Source organism: Silurus meridionalis, chromosome 7, assembly GCF_014805685.1.
Source record: "Silurus meridionalis isolate SWU-2019-XX chromosome 7, ASM1480568v1, whole genome shotgun sequence".
NCBI classification, from domain to species: Eukaryota; Metazoa; Chordata; class Actinopteri; order Siluriformes; family Siluridae; genus Silurus; species Silurus meridionalis.
This window is the reverse complement of record NC_060890.1, coordinates 4,668,188-4,689,789: the sequence shown is the minus strand read 5'-3', so window position 1 is coordinate 4,689,789 and position 21,602 is coordinate 4,668,188. Positions and strand designations below refer to the sequence as shown.

Below are 21,602 nucleotides of genomic sequence, written 5' to 3'. Positions count from 1 at the left end.
GAAAAAACCCCAGTTGTGCAATGTAACAGGTTCTTAGGAGCGCATTTGAAAATTCTTGCTGTAATCAATGCTGTAGCTTCCATTATCAATCATTAACAATTCAGATCAGAAATGAGGGAGGAGGAGGAGGAGGAGGATGAGAAGGTGGAGGAGGAGGAGGAGGAGGAAGAAAAAAAGAGGGAGTGGCAAATAAATGTAGTGTCCTCATATGACTTCCAAGAACGAAATGAATTAAATGAAAGTGTAACCAAACAGAAACTGGAATAAACAAATGGTCCAATTCAAGTCAATTGTATTTGTATAGCTCTTTTTGAACAGGCATCCGACTGTGGTGGGGAAAATCTCCCTGAGGTGGTATGAGGAAGAAACCAGACACCAAATGTCTCTTCATTACAGTTCCATCATTATTGAGGTTATCAGCTGTCCATTGTTGGAGACTCAGCGGTAAAACATGTTCCTGGTGAATGTATAGTGTAAGAATCGTGATCATATGATCATATACAATACACAATATAGCACAATAGGCTAGCACGAATCATGGTTGTGTCATGGGGAAACTCTTTATATAACATTAAAGTATTAAATTTAATTGTTTTGTTCTTTAGCACTTTTAATCATTGACAGAAACCTGGATGTTGATTTACATATTGAAATCTGTAATGGCACAAGACAGAGCTGACGGCATCATAAAAAACTTACTTGTAACGACATTCCTGTAAGGAATCCAGTTCTGTGTACCCGTGGCAGTGGTTTTATACGTCACTTTTCTTCTCCAGCTGTAGAACTTCAAACAACATGAAGTGCTCATGCTCATCATCATCATCTTGGTGATGACAATATCAGTTATTAGTTACAGTATGAAGGAAGGTAATGATTTACATTTATTTCTTTACTGCCCACCACTGCTCATACAGTTCAGCATCCGTTTAACAGAAAAGAATAAATGATGGAATAAACTCCTGACTTGAACTTGCCACAACACCCGTGACCTTATATGTGTGATTATTGTGAATCTGAAAAAAAACAGAATTTGGGATTTGTAACTTTCCTGTCTGTCTTAAATACACACTGGTTGCCAGGTGGACTGGTTTTTCCAGCTCTGATGAGACTTCCCTTTTGCTGACTATAGATCTGTGTACATTTCTTTGTAAACACACATGGAGTCATCTCCCACACTTGTGAGGAACTCTCAGCAGCAGGTCATGCATCTCTATTATGCAAATGGTCCGCACAGTATATCCGGAGAAATATGTACTATATATATATATATATATATATATATATATATATATATATATATATATATATATATATATATATATATATATATATATATATATATATATATATATATATATATATAAAATCAACACTATAACAAAATGTCTTCCAAAATAAGTCATACCAATTTGATATTCTAAATTGTGATTTTATATATATATATATATATATATATATATATATATATATACTGTGTGTGTGTGTGTGTGTGTGTGTGTGTGTGTGTGTGAGAGAGATTATATATATATATATATATATATATATATATATATATATATATATATATACAAAACACTATATATATATATATATATATATATATATATATATATATATATATATATATATATATATAGTGTTGATTTTATTTCTATCCAGTGAGAACGTCCCACACATCAAGGTGACAATGAAGGTATGCGCCATGGTGCTTCATGGTGCTCCTGAATAAGGGCTCAGTCTCAGTCACGTGGTGTGAAGGTGAGGAAAAAGAGAGGTGGGCGGGGTTTCGTTTTTTAAACCTGCGACAGGTATTTTTGTTTTTTTGGGTCTGCGCTCAATCTCCAACGCCTCTTGGTCATGTAGTGCACTTCAAAGAGATACAGGCGCGTGTTCCTCTTTGGTTAGGGAACCTAAACAGGGAACAGGAAGGTATTATGAATTGGACCTGCAGCCGAAACTCACTTAGTTCCCTCGTTCCTGCTTGGCATATTTTTGAGCGAAACTTGTAGTAGTGTGAGTTTCACGAGCTGCTCTCTCGGAGTTTTGGGTTGTTTGTTTGGTGTGTTTTTTTTTTAGTACTTTTTTATTCTCTCACCAAACAATTTGGAGCTTTTCTTAAACTTTTCTGCGAGTCCGAGGATGCAGAACTTCGCTTGGACCCCTTGCTGGTTGTTATTGGGTGAGGATCCTGTTTGTTCCTCATATTGATTGTGTCTAATTAACAGAATTACAGATCAAACAAACATATTTTCCTGGGCAAAAGTTTATGTAACTTATTTAAAGTTATACATGTTAAACATTTGAGAAATTAATATATATATAAAACTTTATTAAAAGTACTTTTTTTCCTTGTGATTTGGGTGACCCTCGAGCCCGATTCTTTAGGGGTGTTCAAAGGTGTGTGCCCGCGCGCGACAATATACATGTTGAAATATATGCAAATCTAATATTCAAATATATTTTTGTATATTTACATATGTATACACATAAATAGGCGAGAACGAGACGAGTAGCTTACAGTTTGGCTAGATTTTTATGTTTTGTATTCTAATGAGAATACCAGTCATGTGAACAAACAAGATCATGTGTAAATGGAATTGTTTGTGTATGTGTGGTGCATTTCTATCTATATATAGTGTAGTGTGTGTATATATGTAAATATATGCTTAGAAATATACATATATTATTGGAGAATCCCTAGAAGAAGCACAAGGAGCAAGAAGCATATCATTTGGATGTAAATGTAATCAAATCAATCTTTATTTGTCACATACACATTTATACATATATAGACATGTAGTCAAAAGCTTGTTTTTATATATATATATATATATATATATATATATATATATATATATATATATATATATATATATATATATATATATATATATATATATATGTGTGTGTGTGTGTATATATATATTATTTAGTTATTTCTATGTGTGGCATAATATACTTGCCTCTGACTACGAGTTATAATATTAAAAATGCTACAATTATTTATTAAAGGTAAACTTAACACATTCAAGTTCAGTCTAGACTCCCAGCAGAAGTTATTTCTCTCATCGCACTTAAGATATGACTGTAAATATGTAGTTTCTATGTTTTTCTTTAAAGAGTTACATTTTGGTATCAGTGCAATATTTTATACAAGAGAAATGATGCTTTTTGTGACTAGAAGTTGAAACAAGTGGGTGGGAGTTTCTGTGCTTTTGGACAGTTGTTAAAAAGATTTATTTTCTTTATCTCTTTTTAAGGTTTGTGGACAAGTAATGCACAAGGTAAGTGTATATCTCTCTCTTTTTTTCCTTTTTTCATTGTTTTGAATTGCTCAACAACTTCCAGTTTAGGAATCACACCGGAGGGATTTGTCAGCAGCGGCGTTCATTTGAATTCGGGTTCGAAACTTTCTCTCTTTATTTGCATGCGCTTAACGTACGCAGGGTCCAAGAAACGTCATGCAGACGTGCTACTGTTTAAGACGATTGCAGTCGATGAAATGAAAATGCACAGAGATCAAGTAAATCTGCTCCAGTTTCACTGTGACTGTTCACCAACGTGGTGACACTACCTGACGTTTAGGACTATTATTTCTAAAGTTAAAATTACTGATGTACAAAAAAAAATAATCAAACCTTTTGTTTGAACAAACAATTCAGTGATTTATGTTGGGGCAGTATTCAAAATGAGTATCTAATTTATAAACACAATAGTATGATTTATGATTGATTTTTATTTATAGTTGTATAGGCAGGATTTTTGATAATCATTTTTTCTTCCTTTTTTTCTTCCTTTTTTTTCTTCCTTTTTTTTGGTCATTGTTTCATTCAACCAACCTGGGGGTTGTGGACGCTTTAGCTGAATATAACAATTTGAGAGATTTTTTCCTTTTCTTTTCTTCTTTGAAATTTGGATGACAGTATGTATATATGCTGTATCTCAGAAAAGTGAGTACACCCTTCACCTTTCAGCAACCATTCATTATATGTTCTCAAGGGACAATACTGTAGAAATGAAACTTGGATATGGAATTCACCAGAGCTGCACATGTTGTTGCTGAGATCCTTATTCACTCCTCCATAATGACATCACAGAGCTGCTGGATGTTGGACACATGATGCTTCTTTACCTTCCAGCTTGAGGATCCCCACAGATGCTCATTAGGGTTCAGGCCTGAAGGCATAGTTGGTCAGTTCATCACCTTCCTCAGCAAGGCAGTTGTCATCTTGGCGGTGTGTTTATTAGGGGCGTTATTATGTTTCTGTTGCTGGACACCATCTGAGCCAAAAAAGTTTATCTGAGTCTCATCAGACCACAGGACATGGTTTGGAGTAATTCATGCTCTTGGACAGGTTGCAGGTTTTCTTGTTATCCAGCTTTAGAAGATGTTTCCTTCTGTGATTAAGGCCATGCAAAATGACTAGCGGTGTATGGTCTGAGCACCGACAAGCAGACCATCAGCTTCTGCAACCTCTAAAACAATGTTGGCAGCAGTCATGCGTCTGTTTTTTTAAGGCAGCTTCTGCACCTGACGCACAGCACGAGGACTCGACTTCTTTGTTGGCCCCTTGCGAGGTCTGTTCCGAGTGGAACCCATCTTGGAAAACCTCTGTATGACCCTGGCCACTGTACTGTAACTCAGTTTCAGGGTGTTGCTGATCTTCTTGTAGCCTCGGCCATCTTTTTGGAGAGCAACAATTCTACTTCTCAGATCCTCAGAGTCTTTACCATAAGGTACCGTGTTGAACATCCAGTGGTCAGTATGGGAGAATTGTACTCAAAGCACCAAATTATAACTGCCCATACAAGATATACACATTTATATGGTTCTGTCAAGCAGACAAAAACATGAACATGATGAAACGGACATGTGGCTTTGCATGATTACATGATGAACACTTAGCGTGTACTCCCTTTTCTTGCCAACTATTTAGACACTAATGGCTGTATGTTATTTTCAGAGGACAGTAAGTCTGTACTGCTATGCAAAGCTGATTTACCGTGGTTCGAATCTCGCGCTCTCAGTTTATCACGGAATTGCATTTGCCAGATAACTAATTAGTCTGGCTGATTTTCCTGGTCTCTAGAGGGTAGCACGATAGACCAAAAAACGTATATAGGGAATTGTTTTTTTCATAGTGTTTTATGTTGAAATAATGAAATTTATTAATAAAATATAATTATTAATTATGAAATGAAGTAAAATGTTATTACAGTACAGTCCAGGAAGTAAAGAATGAGGTGACGTGTATATTTAACCCCGCCTCTTTTCTAATGTCATAGGACACTCAACCAATAAACAGGCAGAGAAACTACACACAGGCTACGTTACTACAGAACTGTATACTGTACAGTACATCTACTCACTATAAATGTGATGGTGTACTCTATGTCTACCAATTTACACAAAATTCATCTGGCTATATCCTCACGAATAGTTTGTGTTTAAAGTGTGTGAGAGAATGATTTACGGTTTAAAATAAAAAAATAACTAAAAAAAAAGCATTTTCCGTTTATTGCGGTTTTTCGTTTAGTGCAGGTGGTTTTGGAACGTAACCACCGCGATAAATGGGGGATTACTGTATATCCCGCCTGTATTAGTCACGGGTCATGGAAAGTGTAACTTCATTCTGTCACAGAAGGGCTGGATTTATTCACGCATGTTGAAAATATTTATTAAAATCTTCTTTATTCTCACATCTTTAGTTAGAGAATTATTATAATAGGCTGATTTTACTCAAATTTTTTTTATTATAATTTTTTTATGTTTAATGTTAAAAGTGCCATACAAATAAAATGAGGTAATTAAATAAAGCTTTTTTTTTTTCTTTCAGTTTACCTACCATATTCATAGATTATTCATTTACTTGGAATGTCATTCACATGCCAGAGTGACGTTGCCTTAACGCTTTCTAAAGCACAAAGAGAATGTCGAATGTAGAAAAGCGCTATGAGTTTCAAAAGAGAGGTCACCGAGCTGGTGACTCCGCATACCACCGCTTAAAGAGCTCCTCCATACCAACTGGCCCAGTGTAAAAACGTTCAAAAAGCCATCGGTCTGCATTTCTGCTTCTGCCATTCTTTCAAAATTGTTCTTTTTTCCTGCTAAAACGTACATGGAAAATCCTCCAAAATGCCAAACCTGTCAAATCCCGATGTCCATTAAGCATGCTTTGATAGACTGTAATACTTATAGCCTTGGAGAAACTTGTTTGACTATGACACTCTTGAAAAGGTTTTAAAGCAAATAAACCCAAATGTAGTATTAGTTTTTAGAGAAAAGTGATCTTAAACATCTTATTTCAAATGTTCTAATTGTGTAACAAAACCAAGCTTTCACCTTGAGCATAACCATAGAAGTTGGTATGAAGCTAAGAAAAAAAACAAAAGAAACGTACATGAATTAAGTAAATATGGAGCTGATATTGTAGCCATGCTTTCTCAAAGTCAAGTGTGGTCTTACAAGCTTTTTGTAAAGCAAAATGCCTTGGGCAATGGGTTTGATTCAGTTTTGAATGAGCGTAACAGATTTCCTCTTTTTGTTGGCAGGCATGTTCAGGAAGATTTTCAATGGCCTACTTAGATTGTTTGTGCTCTTTATAGGTGATTTTAAGCCTTGGTGGAATCGAATTATTATTAGATCTTCACGATTATAGAAAAACTACTCTTAGAATTCTGCTGCACGAGAAAACCATTTGCTTTTATCACCTGCCGATTGACGAATACTGAATACAGTCTAAGTGAAACTTTTACATTTTTTACTCTCCCTGTTTAGTAGAGGAGAACGCCCTGGTAAACCAGAATTCGCCATTGTTTATATTAGGGAGAAAATCTGAAATGGGGAAAGTTATGAAAGAGAGTGAGAGAGCGATTTTATATCTTTCCTTGTTTACAATAGATCCTTTAAAACCTCACAAAGAGATTCTGCTTTATTCTGCATTCGCTGTTCAGACAGGTTTTGTGCCCATGGGCAATGATGCAACCGTAACCTCAATTATTAGCAAGTAATTATGACATATGTATATAGTGGAATTAAAAAGTATATGATGTACAGCTTTACTTGTGTAGTGTGTATTGTGGTAAACATTTGATTTGCTATGGGTGTAACTAGAGGTCGACACCGATAGTTAATAACTAAGCGCCCTCTAGAGGTAAATCACTAGATTAGATTAGATTAAACTTTTAGTCATTGTGCAAGATACATGTACAGAGCCAATGAAATGCAGTTAGCATCTAACCAGAAGTGCATAAATGACCTATTTACAATAACAGTAGATCAATCGGGTATGAGGTCCATATATACAGGGATGAGGGAGATTAATGTACAGAAGGTGCGGTAGGTAATAATATATGATGTATGTGTAAATATAGTACTATACAATATACTGTGCAAAGAGTATGCATAGACAGACATGTCAGAAGATAATATTTTATTTAATTTGAGTAATATTTTACCTGGATTTTATTTTATTTTTTTGGGTCTAGTATCCATTTAAAAAATGGATCGGTTGACTAATCGGTTATCAGCGAGTACCATCTAACCGAGCTGTTTTAACTATGTTTTAGTAGCTGAGCTGTTTTAACTATCAGCTATCAGTATCAGTAAAATTCATTATCGGTCGACCTCTAGATGTAATTACCATTTTGACCATCAGTATTTTTGCTCATGATGAGGAGAACCTGTTTTTAGACACAATTGTATTTTATTTAATGTGATCTATTCAGTACTATGTAGAAATCTTTTTGGCAGTGTGTCTTTTGGATACACATCCGTGAGCTTTTTTTACTCTTGGATTGGCTATTTAGGCCATTTATCCCATTCTTCATTCATGGCAGATCTTCTCAATCATCATCAGACTTGATTCCAAGGTTTCATGAACTACTGTCTTCAGGTCTCTTCATAGATATTTGTTGTTCAAGTCTGTGCTTTAGCTGGACCACCCACTGACATTCAGAGACTTGCCCAAGAGCCACTCTGGGGTTGTTTTTAGCATTAGGGTCATCGTCGTGTTGAAAGGTGAAATGTTGCCCAAGTCTAAGTTTGTGTCCACGTTTTTTTCCCCACACATGTTCCTGTATTGCAGTGCATTCATCTATTGTCACTAGACTCCACTCTCGGAAGCACCCCTATACAATGACTTCTATTATGTTTGTGACAGAATAGCATTAGTCAGGTGATCTGCTGCGGGTTGTATTTTCTATTATTGTTTTTTTGCCAGGTGTAGTGTTACTGTTTTGTAACAGAGGTCGACTCTATTTTACAGATACCAATAGCTAGGTTGGATCTTAAACATCTTATTTCAAATGTTCTAATTGTGTAACAAAACCAAGCTTTCACCTTGAGCATAACCATAGAAGTTGGTATGACGCAAAGAAAAAAACAAAAGAAATGTACATGAATTAAGTAAATATGGAGCTGATATTGTAGCCATGCTTTCTCAAAGTCAAGTGTGGTCTTACAAGCTTTTTGTAAAGCAAAATGCCTTGGGCAATGGGTTTGATTCAGTTTTGAATGACGGAAAAAAAGCGTAACAGATTTCCTCTTTTTGTTGGCAGGCATGTTCAGGAAGATTTTCAATGGCCTACTTAGATTGTTTGTGCTCTTTATAGGTGATTTTAAGCCTTGGTGGAATCGAATTATTATTAGAACTTCACGATTATAGAAAAACTACTCTTAGAATTCTGCTGCACGAGAAAACCATTTGCTTTTATCACCTGCCGATTGACGAATACTGAATACAGTCTAAGTGAAACTTTTTACATTTTTTTTACTCTCCCTGTTTAGTAGAGGAGAACGCCCTGGTAAACCAGAATTCGCCATTGTTTATATTAGGGAGAAAATCTGAAATGGGGAAAGTTATGAAAGAGAGTGAGAGAGTGATTTTATATCTTTCCTTGTTTACAATAGATCCCCTTTAAAACCTCACAAAGAGATTCTGCTTTATTCTGCATTCGCGCGTGTTCGTACAGGTTTTTGTGCCCATGGGCAATGATGCAACCGTAACCTCAATTATTAGCAAGCAATTATGACATATGTATATAGTAGAATTAAAAAGTATATAATGAACAGCTTTACTTGTGTAGTGTGTATTGTGGTAAACATTTGATTTGCTATGCGTGTAACTAGAGGTCGACACCGATAGTTAATAACTAAGCGCCCTCTAGAGGTAAATCACTAGATTAGATTAGATTAAACTTTTAGTCATTGTGCAAGATACATGTACAGAGCCAATGAAATGCAGTTAGCATCTAACCAGAAGTGCATAAATGACCTATTTACAATAACAGTAGATCAATCGGGTATGAGGTCCATATATACAGGGATGAGGGAGATTAATGTACAGAAGGTGCGGTAGGTAATAATATATGATGTGTGTAAATATAGTACTATACAATATACTGTGCAAAGAGTATGCATAGACAGACATGTCAGAAGATAATATTTTATTTGATTTGAGTAATATTTTACCTGGATTTTATTTTATTTTTTTGGGTCTAGTATCCATTTAAAAAATGGATCGGTTGACTAATCGGTTATCAGCGAGTACCATCTAACCGAGCTGTTTTAACTATGTTTTAGTAGCTGAGCTGTTTTAACTATCAGCTATCAGTATCAGTAAAATTCATTATCGGTCGACCTCTAGATGTAATTACCATTTTGACCATCAGTATTTTTGCTCATGATGAGGAGAACCTGTTTTTAGACACAATTGTATTTTATTTAATGTGATCTATTCAGTACTATGTAGAAATCTTTTTGGCAGTGTGTCTTTTGGATACACATTCGTGAGCTTTTTTTACTCTTGGATTGGCTATTTAGGCCATTTATCCCATTCTTCATTCATGGCAGATCTTCTCAATCATCATCAGACTTGATTCCAAGGTTTCATGAACTACTGTCTTCAGGTCTCTTCATAGATATTTGTTGTTCAAGTCTGTGCTTTAGCTGGACCACCCACTGACATTCAGAGACTTGCCCAAGAGCCACTCTGGGGTTGTTTTTAGCATTAGGGTCATCGTCGTGTTGAAAGGTGAAATGTTGCCCAAGTCTAAGTTTGTGTCCACGTTTTTTTCCCCACACATGTTCCTGTATTGCAGTGCATTCATCTATTGTCACTAGACTCCACTCTCGGAAGCACCCCTATACAATGACTTCTATTATGTTTGTGACAGAATAGCATTAGTCAGGTGATCTGCTGCGGGTTGTATTTTCTATTATTGTTTTTTTGCCAGGTGTAGTGTTACTGTTTTGTAACAGAGGTCGACTCTATTTTACAGATACCAATAGCTAGGTTGGATCGTACTTGCCGATGACCGATTTTAATAATAATAAAAAAAAAAAACCCACTTTAAAATCGTACTGAACTTTATAATATTAAAATAAATAAAAAAAGTACTAAATCTTGAAAGTGTGAAATTAAGATACTAATGTTAATAAATATAAAAAACATGCATTCAAACTAAAACAGGAAGTAACACTCCAAATAAATAAAAACACAACTAAAATTAATAAAAAATACACTTTAGATAAACAGAACGTGGCATCTTTCTGGAGGCCGCTTTCATACTGTTTTAATGCAACCTGGAAAAACTATCGGTATGGATCTTTTGCCAATAGGCGATATTTCACTATCGGTGAAAACCTCTATTATTTAGGCCACTTTGGTCTTGGGAAGATTCTCATTCACAATATCTTTGCCATCATATATGACTTACCACATTTGGAACACAAAGATCCACAGACAGTTCCAGGGACTTCATAGTATAAGATTTTTGTCTGGACAGTGCACTGGCAGGACCTTAAAGACCCTGGTGTGTGGGTCTCCTATCGATGCTGATTGCAACAATTCCAAACACATAAGTCTTACATTTGTGTATGAGAGGTTAATTAACTAATCTGCGCAAGTTTTTACAACTTATGTAACTTATTAACGCAGGTTTTCTCCTTGTATTATAGATTGCTTAATATGATTGCATTCAACACCAAAGGTTTGTAGCTGCACCGCAGGGACACGGTGATCTACAGAACTGTATAAAAGTCTTAGGTCAGCAGGCCCCAACCTTTTTTGCACCACATGTGCATAATTAACCACAATAACGTGCAGATTGTATTCCTATCCTACGTTATATGATTTAATTACGAAAATCTGCTAATTTTGGATGCAAATACCTTAGTGAATTCATCTAAACATTGTAATTTTAATATAATAATGTGTTTTTATAAAGTTTTATAAAATTTGTTAGTGAAAACATAGTTTAAAATGTCATTCCTAACGTTCCTGAGCATTCGGTCCAACTGCGGATTCCAATGCTGTTAGTTTTAAATGAAAACCTGCGAATTTATTGAGCTGCAAGTTTCGAACCGTGAATTATCGGGGGTTGACTGTATAAAGAAAATCTTGCTCAACTCACTATAATGCAGAAACAGTGGGAGCTGGATTTATAAAAAAAAAAAGAAATAAATGCCTTAGGAGGAAATGGTTATTTGTTTATTTAATTGATTAAATAACACCCTGCAGATTGCAAAAGTCGAATAAGAATGAACAAGTTGTAGTCTTAGGCCACCACCACCTTTTGTTATTGAGTGGCCTTGCTAATGTAAAAGTATGATTTTGCCAAATTCTGCGATCTTTGGCCTTTTGAATGGAATGATGCGATTAAAAGTTGGTTTTATTAGTAAGTTTGCAGTGAATTAAAATTGTACAGCATGTGTATGTTGCTCGAGCAGGTCCTGTATGAACCTGGTGTAAAAGACCTTTCTCACAGCAGTCATTTTGATATGAAATCGTAGGACAAATGCAGCTGTTAGCTTTGACATTAATTATGGTCCCATTTTATTTAGATTGACAAGAACCAGGTTCCTGCTATTGCTCAAGGTCACACTGAATGCTTGCCACTTTAGCCTACAGAAGCTGCAGACAAATTTTGTGTATTATCTGCTTGTATTCCATTAAAAAGAAATCAAATAAATCTGCATGGTCATCAAATTACTGCTGAAACAACGAATCTAATGGTGGCCTAAGACTTTTACACTGTACACTTATGTAGGTATACTGCATAGTTTTATGTTTTGATGAATCATTGAGCAACATGCTATTTAAAGTGATGAGCATTTTATTGGACAGGAAATTCTACGTACCAAATATTTATTTTCGTAAGGTTTGGTAGATTTTGAATCTAAGTACTACTAAAAGATTTACAAGCGACCCTGCTAACAGATCTTTTTTAGGATATTTCACAATCATTTAAAAAAGAAATTTGAATATCAAATAATTTTTATCGTCCTCTACGATGTTTTTATTTTTTTTATTGCCTCATGTAACAAGTATGTTTTTAAACCCTAGCTTAAAGGTACCTACTTTTCAAAATGTGTTTCAGAATGCGGTCAGCCGCCTCTCCAGAGTCGAATAGTTGGAGGATTTGATGCAGCTGCAGGTCACTGGCCCTGGCAGGTCGATATACAGGTACAGTAAATAATCCAATGTTCAGATTAGACTACCGTAATTTCCGGACTATTAAGCGCACCCAAATATAAGCTGCACCCACTGAATTTTACAAAGATTAAAAAATTTTTATTTCTAATTTTTTACATTTTATTTATTATACGCCGCACCTGTCTATAAGCCGCATGTGTCTTCATTGAAACTAATGAACTTTACACAGGCTTTATCAAAAGACAGTGTCTGTTACACGGCTTGTATCTAAACAGTAGTCTACCAAGAAAGTCATTGTTCACTGTCTTCCTCCTTCCTTTCACAACTATTTCTCTCGGGAGTTTTTCTTTTGGCATCGTCGTGCGTTTAAAAATCACCATCGGTGAAGCTTTTCTCCTGATGCCGTGCAGGTCAAACGTCAGAGGAACCGCATTCATATTTATAAAGTAGTGCGGCCCGATTCAGTGGGAGCAACATTCATTGTTATACTGAAGAATTTCATTGGTTCACCTAAACCCGTTCTGCAATTTCATTGGCCTAATGTCATGGGGATCAGTTTTTTGTCTTGAAGCTTGTGAAACCGGGAAAACCCCCGGAAAAATCCATAAATTAGCCGCTTTGTTGTTTAAGCCGCGGGGTTCAAAGCGTAATGATGGATGATCCGATGTGGTGACCCCTAATGGGAGCAGCCGAAAGAAGAAGAAGAAGAAGAAGAATATCTGTCTGATCCTGATCTGCTGGCACAGGGAGTTCCATTCAGTTTAATCACTGTTCTAAATGAATGCACTGCCATATTATTAACTGTAATCATAGAAATAAACAATCTTGTTTGCATACATAGTGAAAGGTTAGAGCTCTTGTGAAAATTTTCCTAATGATATTACATTTACATTTGGTAGATGCCCTTATCTAGAGTGACGTACATTTATCTTATTCATACAACTGAGCAGCTATTTAAGGACCCTGCTCAGGGGCCATAGAGTGGCAGCATGGTGTTGCTAGGAACTACTTAGCTATGTAGCAGTTCCTGAGGCACAAAATAAAATTCATGAGGAGACGATAAATAAAAACGATACATGAAAACAATTGACACGAAGAATTGACACCGACTGCTTCATTTACATGACAGACGTATTATTCACTCTTTCTTTTTTCTCATTTGCTCTAATAGCCTCATTCATTTGCATTTGTTTTAATAAATAATCTTGCCACTCTACTTTATCACGGTGTATGATTTACAGCAGGCACACTTTTAGATCGGTTTGTAAAATGAATGGATAAAACTAACGGTTAATTTTTGATAGTTTTGCAAATCATTAATTTGTCGCTCCTTGAAATGAATGTGGTATACGCTCAACGACCCATAACTAGGTGTAGGTTATGCATCCGCGTTTACTTTCTCAAAAACACGTGCAAGCGACCTGTAAAAGTCAGAAGTATAAACAGGTCCCAGTCCTGACATAACCATGTGCATGACTTCAGACTGATATCATCGTAGGTGTGACCTACATACATAATCATACAGTGTGAGCCAACACCAGGTGACCCAATACTTTTGGAAATGTAGTGTATTTTAATAGCTGATTTTTGGTGACGGCAAAAACCAGAAATTTTTGTGTTACTATACACAATATACTATATAAAAATGTAAATTTACACATTTTCTGCCCAATAATCAGAATTTTGCGAACATTCTAAATGCAGATTAAAAGACACTCATTCGCAGGAGTCTAAACTATTAGAATTCATCACATGGTATATGCGTGCACACTGTAGGTGTGTATTGGTTTTGCGATTTACTCATATATTGTACACCACTGCCTTCTTATGTGGATTAGAAGTGTATGTGCCAATTATAATATGTGTAAAGTATATCAGAGTATTTCGTGTGGCTGATTATCAGATACCCGAGATGATAATACTCCAAACTGAGAGCTGTATGGAATGTCAATTGAGAGTAAGAGATTTGGTTACATAGTCGCAAGAAAAGGGCTCCCCCAACTGGTTTTTCTGCTTTGTTCACCTGCCCTCTAAACAATTCCCTAATTTCCATTTTGCATCCAAACACGACCAGACCATGTGTACCAGACGCCATATTGACCATATTGACGATCAATTTTTTTTAATCAATCTGCAGATTTTGCTGCAAATTAGCCTGAGTAAAAAGGATTAAGGCACCCGATGAACAAAAAACACCCAATGTTCAGCTTGGTCTGTCCTGAGCTTTGTTCTTTTTATTCGTTCTTAGTCTAGCGTTATATATTTCATTGGTTGAATATGACGCTACATTTGGAGAGAGAATGAGAACATCATTTTGAAACTAAATACTGTAGTTAGTGAGCCTTTAAGTAGCTGTAGTTTAGGTTACAGGTAGGCATGGGTATCAAAACCTGCAGCAAGTGCACCGACTGGAGAGGTTTGTGTTGTCCATTGATTTTAAAAGTTCACCCATGGCTTCTTATTAGGATCTTCTAGAACCACCTTTAAAACAATAACTTGAAGTAATCGTGTTTTGTAGGACTATAAGTTGCTCATTGTGCAGTGTAGGAATTTCGGCTTGCATTGAGCATTACAATCCTACATACAGAAGGACCCAGCACACAGTCGCCTAAAAATGTAGTGGAATAGCTTTGGGTACTTGTACTGATGTTTACTTTTAATCGTGCCATCTTTTGTTTGAACCATTCAAATATTTTTTGGGAAATCCTCAACCAAATGACTGGGTATGTTCTCTTAGCTTTATTGATCAAACTATTAATAGCTCAATTAAAAAACTGTTCGCATGGCAGGAAAAACTTAATTTCTAGTTCATTGAATTGCGATGTTTCAGGTATATTCATTGCTAACAGATTCAACACACAGACCTGGAATTGTTGTACTGAAGCTAACTGATCTTGAAGGTAGTCTTGTCATAGGATGCTTTTTAACAAGTCAGTTTGTGGAAGATGCCCTGCTTGATCTGGAAGAGCTATGATTGTGTGATGGAAGCATTTAGGAACGACGGTGGTAAACTATGCCAGATGGCAGCACAGGGCTGCCAAGCATAGAGTAGTGTAAAAGCACACAGTCATTGGACACTAAAGCATTGAAAACATGTTCTCTGGCAGCCTGACCAAAAAGAACAGCCCTACACAAACCCCTGACAACCCAAATGAATACTTTTGGTATGAATTGGAACATTGATTGTGAGCCAGGCTGTCTCTTCCCACATAAGTGCCTGACCTCACAAGTGCTCATAGAACTGAATGGGCATGTATTCCTACAGACAAGCACCAGAATCTTGTAGAAAGCATTCCCGATATTGTAACCGCAAAGGGGGCGACTCTGTGATACGGTCCATGGGTTTGAAATTAGTTTTTTGACTGTGATGGTCCGGTATCTGCATACGTTATTCTTAAATGGTGTGATGATAAGGTCTCTATGTTCGAGGTCAACTGTGGATTTTACTGATAGCTAGGCTGGGTCGTACTTGCAGATAACTGATTAATCAACCAATTTGTTTTTAGATACTGGACAAAAAAACAAACATAACACTCCATGTAAAACTTTACACATGAACATCTTATTCATTCTTTATCACCAGATGATCTGTATAAAGATGTTTTGAGATGATGTTCATTGTTAAAAGCGCTATACAAATAATAAGAATTGAATTTAATTAAAATAGAACTGAACTTTACTACAAAAAAGTACTAAATCATGGAAATGTGCTAAATGAAATAAATATGAATAATACATATTGAGGGAAAATAAGACATGCATTCAGACAGAAGCAAAAAAAAAAAACGCTCTAAATAAATAAAAAGTTACATTTCAAAATTAACAATAAAAAAAGTTTTAAATAAGTGATTCGCCTCTAGAGGCCACTCTCGCACTGTATAACGGAAACCGGAAAAACTTTCGGTATTTATTTTTGCTCTATTTTGTCACTTTCTCGTATTGATTGTGGGCGAGAATTCTGGAGATAAGGAGCAGCCCAGCTAAATGCCCTAATATTGACTAAACGAGCAAAGTACAGTGAGGGAAACAAATGAGGAAGATCTGAGAGTGCTCTTTGGGGTGTAGGTATGAAGCAAGTCAGTAGGTATGAGGCTACAGGATTATGAAGCGCTTTGAAAGTTAGAAGCAGAAGCTTGTACTCTTCGATATTTGACAGGAAGCCAGTGTAGATGATAAAGAACCGGGGATGTCTGCTCGATGGAGGAGATTCTAGTAATTAAACAGGCAGCTGGAGTTTGTGAGGTAACTCAACCAGAAGAGAGTTACAATAATCAATGCACGAGGTAACCAGAACATCAGCAGTCTAAATCCACAGCTATTCTTATACATGCTCTAAAGATGGAAGTATGCAGACCGAGTACTATTGTTCCCATTCCTTTAAAAAAACGAGTTAAGTTGCTCAGGAGCTCCTGGATCCACAACCCCAACTGACTGTATTGGACTGTAGAAAGGACATTAGTTATCACACACTTCAGTGCGCATGATATTTCTCTCTCTCCGGGGTTTGTAATGTTTATGTATTATAATCACACTCTTGGGTGATAGATGAGTTTTCAGTCTGGTTCCTCTCAAGGTTTCTTCCTCATACCATCTAAGGGAGTTTTTACCTGACAGTTGCCCCAGGCTTGCTCATTAGGGACAAATACACAAAAATTTTAATATATGTGAATTTTGTTCTATATTTCTTAAAAAATTTACTTGAATCAACTATCCGTGCCGATTAATTGCTAAAAACCGATGAATCAGTTGACCTATAGTACATATGGACCATATTGAAATTTTACTTCCTTTTTTAGGAACTTTTTGGCTTGTTCTGAATAAATTGCTAAAACATTGCTTCAACTTAACCCAGTAAACCATTTATTCTCAGAACGCTGAAGGACATATATGTGGAGGAACAATCATTGCTCAGACCTGGGTTATGTCTGCAGCTCACTGTTTCCCAAAGTGAGTTTCGTTCTTTATTCTTTATTCGATCTTTGTTATTCTTTATTTCTGTGCAGTCTAATTTATTCGATCTTGCACCTTTGCTGATTAGATCATGCTTGATGGTCATGTTTGGCGCATCTGCCTTTCTATCTTGTCGTGTTTCCAGTCCTCAGGACATTTCCCAACATACGATCTACGCAGGCCGTCTAAAGCTGAACGGTTGGAACCCAACCGAGTCGGTTCATCGGATTAATCGCGTGGTGGTGCCGTATGGCTACACGGATCCGCAGCTGGGCCAGGACATCGCTTTAGTGGAGTTGGCTACTCCAGTCACGTGGTCTGATCACGTCCAACCCGTGTGCCTCCCAAACGCAGACGTTACGTTTGCTGCAGGAACGCAGTGCACTATCACAGGCTGGGGAGACATCAGAGATGGAAGTAAGTGTGGGTAGGGATGCCGGTTGAGAGGGTTGAGAGGAAAATATTATTAAAATACAGCTGTAGTGTGTTTCGGTCCATGTTTGCAGTATTATCAATATTTTATTTAATCAGTAATTCTGGTCATATATGAACATTAAGCTTTTCATGCATATCCTGGCCTTGGGACACTGATGCACTTAAGACTTATTGACAAAAGTGAGGGTTCTGTAGCCTTATCTGCATTTTAGTCATTTGTTCTTTACCAAAAACAAAAGAAAATAGTCATGTAGAAACAGGGAAAAAAAATAGAGGCCAGAGGACTTTCCTCTGTAAAACAAACAAACAAACAAACAAAAAATTGTAGGATATTTTTAGAGAAAACAAAATAGAAATGTGTGTGAAGAGATATGGCTTACTGTAACATTCTAATGTGTCCTGTTTTGGGGATAGTCTCTTTGCAGGGGGCGGGAAATCTACAGCAAGTGCAGGTGCCAATTATCGATCAAACCGCCTGCCAAGAGATGTTCCAGATCCAAGCCACAGAGCAGGTTAACATTCGCTACGACATGCTCTGTGCTGGCTTTCAACAAGGCGGGAAAGATTCCTGCCAGGTAAGTGTGTGTCCTTTTTTATAAATATATATATATATATATATATATATATATATATATATATATATATATATATATATATATATATATATATATATATATAGTGAGGAACATAAGTATTTGAACACCCTGCTATTTTGCAAGTTCTCCCACTTAGAAATCATGGAGGGGTCTGAAATTGTCATTGTAGGTGCATGTCCACTGTGAGAGACATAATAATAAAAAAATAATTCAGAAATCACAATGTATGATTTTTTTAACTATTTATTTGTATGATACAGCTGCAAATAAGTATTTGAACACCTATGTTTACAATTACAGAGGTCAAACATTTCCTGTAGTTTTTCACCAGGTTTGCACACACACTGCAGGAGGGATTTTGGCCCACTCCTCCACACAGATCTTCTCTAGATCAGTCAGGTTTCTGGCCTGTCGCTGAGAAACACGGAGTTTGAGCTCCCTCCAATAGATTCTCTATTGGGTTTAGGTCTGGAGACTGGCTAGGCCACGCCAGAACCTTGATATGCTTCTTACAGAGCCACTCCTTGGTTATCCTGGCTGTGTGCTTGGTCATTGTCATGTTGGAAGACCCAGCCTCGACCCATCTTCAATGCTCTAACTGAGGGAAGGTTGTTCCCCAAAATCTCGCAATACATGGCCCCGGTCATCCTCTTCTTAATACAGTGCAGTCGCCCTGTAACATGTGCAGAAAAACACCCCCAAAGCATGATGCTACCACCCCCATGCTTCACAGTAGGGATGGTGTTCTTGGGATGGTACTCATCATTCTTCTTCCTCCAAACACGTTTAGTGGAATTATGACCCAAAAGTTCTATTTTGGTCTCATCTGACCACATGACTTTCTCCCATGACTCCTCTGGATCATCCAAATGGTCATTGGCAAACTTAAGACGTGCCTGGACATGTGCTGGTTTAAGCAGGGGAACCTTCCGTGCCATGCATGATTTCAAACCATGACGTCTTAGTGTATTACCAACAGTAACCTTGGAAACGGTGGTCCCAGCTCTTTTCAGGTCATTGACCAGCTCCTCCCGTGTAGTTCTGGGCTGATTTCTCACCTACCTTAGGATCATTGAGACCCCACGAGGTGAGATCTTGCATGGAGCCCCAGTCCGAGGGAGATTGACAGTCATGTTTAGCTTCTTCCTTTTTCTAATGATTGCTCCAACAGTGGACCTTTTTCACCAAGCTGCTTGGCAATTTCCCCGTAGCCCTTTCCAGACTTGTGGAGGTGTACAATTTTGTCTGTAGTGTCTTTGGACAGCTCTTTGGTCTTAGCCATGTTAGTAGTTGGATTCTTACTGATTGTATGGGGTGGACAGGTGTCTTTATGCAGCTAATGACCTCAAACAGGTGCATCTAATTTAGGATAATAAATGTAGTGGAGGTGGACATTTTAAAGGCAGACTAACAGGTCTTTGAGGGTCAGAATTCTAGCTGATAGGCAGGTGTTCAAATACTTATTTGCAGCTGTATCATACAAATAAATAGTTTAAAAATCATACATTATTTCTGGATTTTTTTTTTTTTTAGATTATGTCTCTCACAGTGGACATGCACCTACGATGACAATTTCAGACCCCTCCATGATTTCTAAGTGGGAGAACTTGCAAAATAGCAGGGTGTTCAAATACTTATTTTCCTCACCGTGTGTGTGTGTGTGTGTGTGTGTGTGTGTGTATATATATATATATATATATATATATATATATATATATATAAAATATTATTACAATTTTTTTTTAAACATATCTGCATCGGTAAAAAAATATTTATTTGTATGTAAATATTGTTGCTATTAGTCGGTGCACTATATGTTTGTGTATGTATGCGTGTATATAAGGGTAAGAAAACTGTCATTCGTTATTCTTAACATATTTGCATTGGTAAAAAACAATTTATTACTATATAAATATTAGTAGATGCACTATACTTTTATTATTTAGAAAGTAACCGATAATTTGTGACCAATATTTTCTATGTAGATAGATTTCTCCTCGTTTCTCAAGCACGTTCTCTCAGCACCACTGCTGCTACGTAAATGACGTGTCACATGGTTTATAGATTAACATGGCAGAGGTAGAGCTGCATCTTCCTAGAGACAGAACAGGAAAAGATCGTCTGGTTTTATTCAATGCACTACAAAGGTCTGTTTGTGAAAGGGCCATGCGTTAGAAGTCAGAAGGCCCTTTGAAAGCAAATTGATGATTTGCTGTCTGTTTGAACCAAAGACATCCGTACCATATTAAATTGGATAGAATCATATTTTTTCCATTGCATCGGATCGCACCGCATTCTAATAGGGGTGAATCGTATCGCATCGCCTTGATAGTTGCTTCATATGTGTCTTTATTGTATTGTATCGTTTGCCATGTTAATTGTGTATGTATCTGTCTATACTCCCTCAAATAAAATTTTTTTTTTCCTCCTTAGGGGGATTCTGGAGGACCGCTGGTGTGCCAAACATCTAGTGGCTACTGGATACAGGCTGGTATTGTAAGCTTTGGCCTGGGTTGTGCCCAGCCTAACCGGCCCGGTGTCTACGCTCGAGTGTCGGCATTTTCCAACTTTATTCAGAGCAACATTCAGGGAATACAGCTGCGTGCCGCTGCAGATCACAACTGGACCGGTTGGCTCGTCATCCTCACTAGGACTGTAATAGCGCTAACATTGGCCCTGCTACTGAGATAATGCCACCTATAGCTAATACCATCGGAAGGATAAATTCACAAACCTCAGATGACTTACAAAGAGGCAATGCAGACCATGATTACTGTTTATATACTGTATATGGAATGTGATGTTCTACTTGCCTTTGCCTACTCAGTGGGATTGTGCATAAACAGAAGTGATATGTGCTTTCAACTTCTAAGCATTTTATAAAACCTGCTCCTAAGTATTTTATGAAATATCTGTAAATTGCAAGATTTGACAATAAATTGAGGAAAATAGATAGGTTCCTGTGCTATAATGTGATCCAGTATTTATTGATTTTTTCTTTTTAAACTTAGCTTGCCTTTTTTTAAACTTTGTTTACTTTGATTGTTTAAAATAAAGAATCATGTATAGTGTGTCTGCATGTACACGTGTTCCTGGCTTTTTCATGTTAATCAACTACAAGTAATCGTTCTTTATTTGAAACACTAAAACCCACTCGTGTTTTTTTTTTTTTTTTTATTGCAAA

The 21,602-nt window shown here is 36.7% G+C and overlaps 1 protein-coding gene across 1 annotated transcript; it reads left to right on the top strand.

Moving 5' to 3' along the window:
* The first annotated feature begins 1,935 nt into the window (after positions 1 to 1,935).
* zgc:92313 (uncharacterized protein LOC436869 homolog) lies at positions 1,936 to 21,497 on the top strand. Its single transcript, XM_046853750.1, has 7 exons — positions 1,936 to 2,179; positions 3,261 to 3,284; positions 12,382 to 12,467; positions 17,308 to 17,384; positions 17,533 to 17,804; positions 18,237 to 18,397; positions 20,852 to 21,497. The coding sequence occupies exons 1-7, from the start codon at positions 2,140 to 2,142 to the stop codon at positions 21,107 to 21,109; spliced, it is 918 nt and encodes a 305-aa protein (XP_046709706.1). The 5' UTR covers positions 1,936 to 2,139; the 3' UTR covers positions 21,110 to 21,497.
* Positions 21,498 to 21,602: the final 105 nt, after the last annotated feature.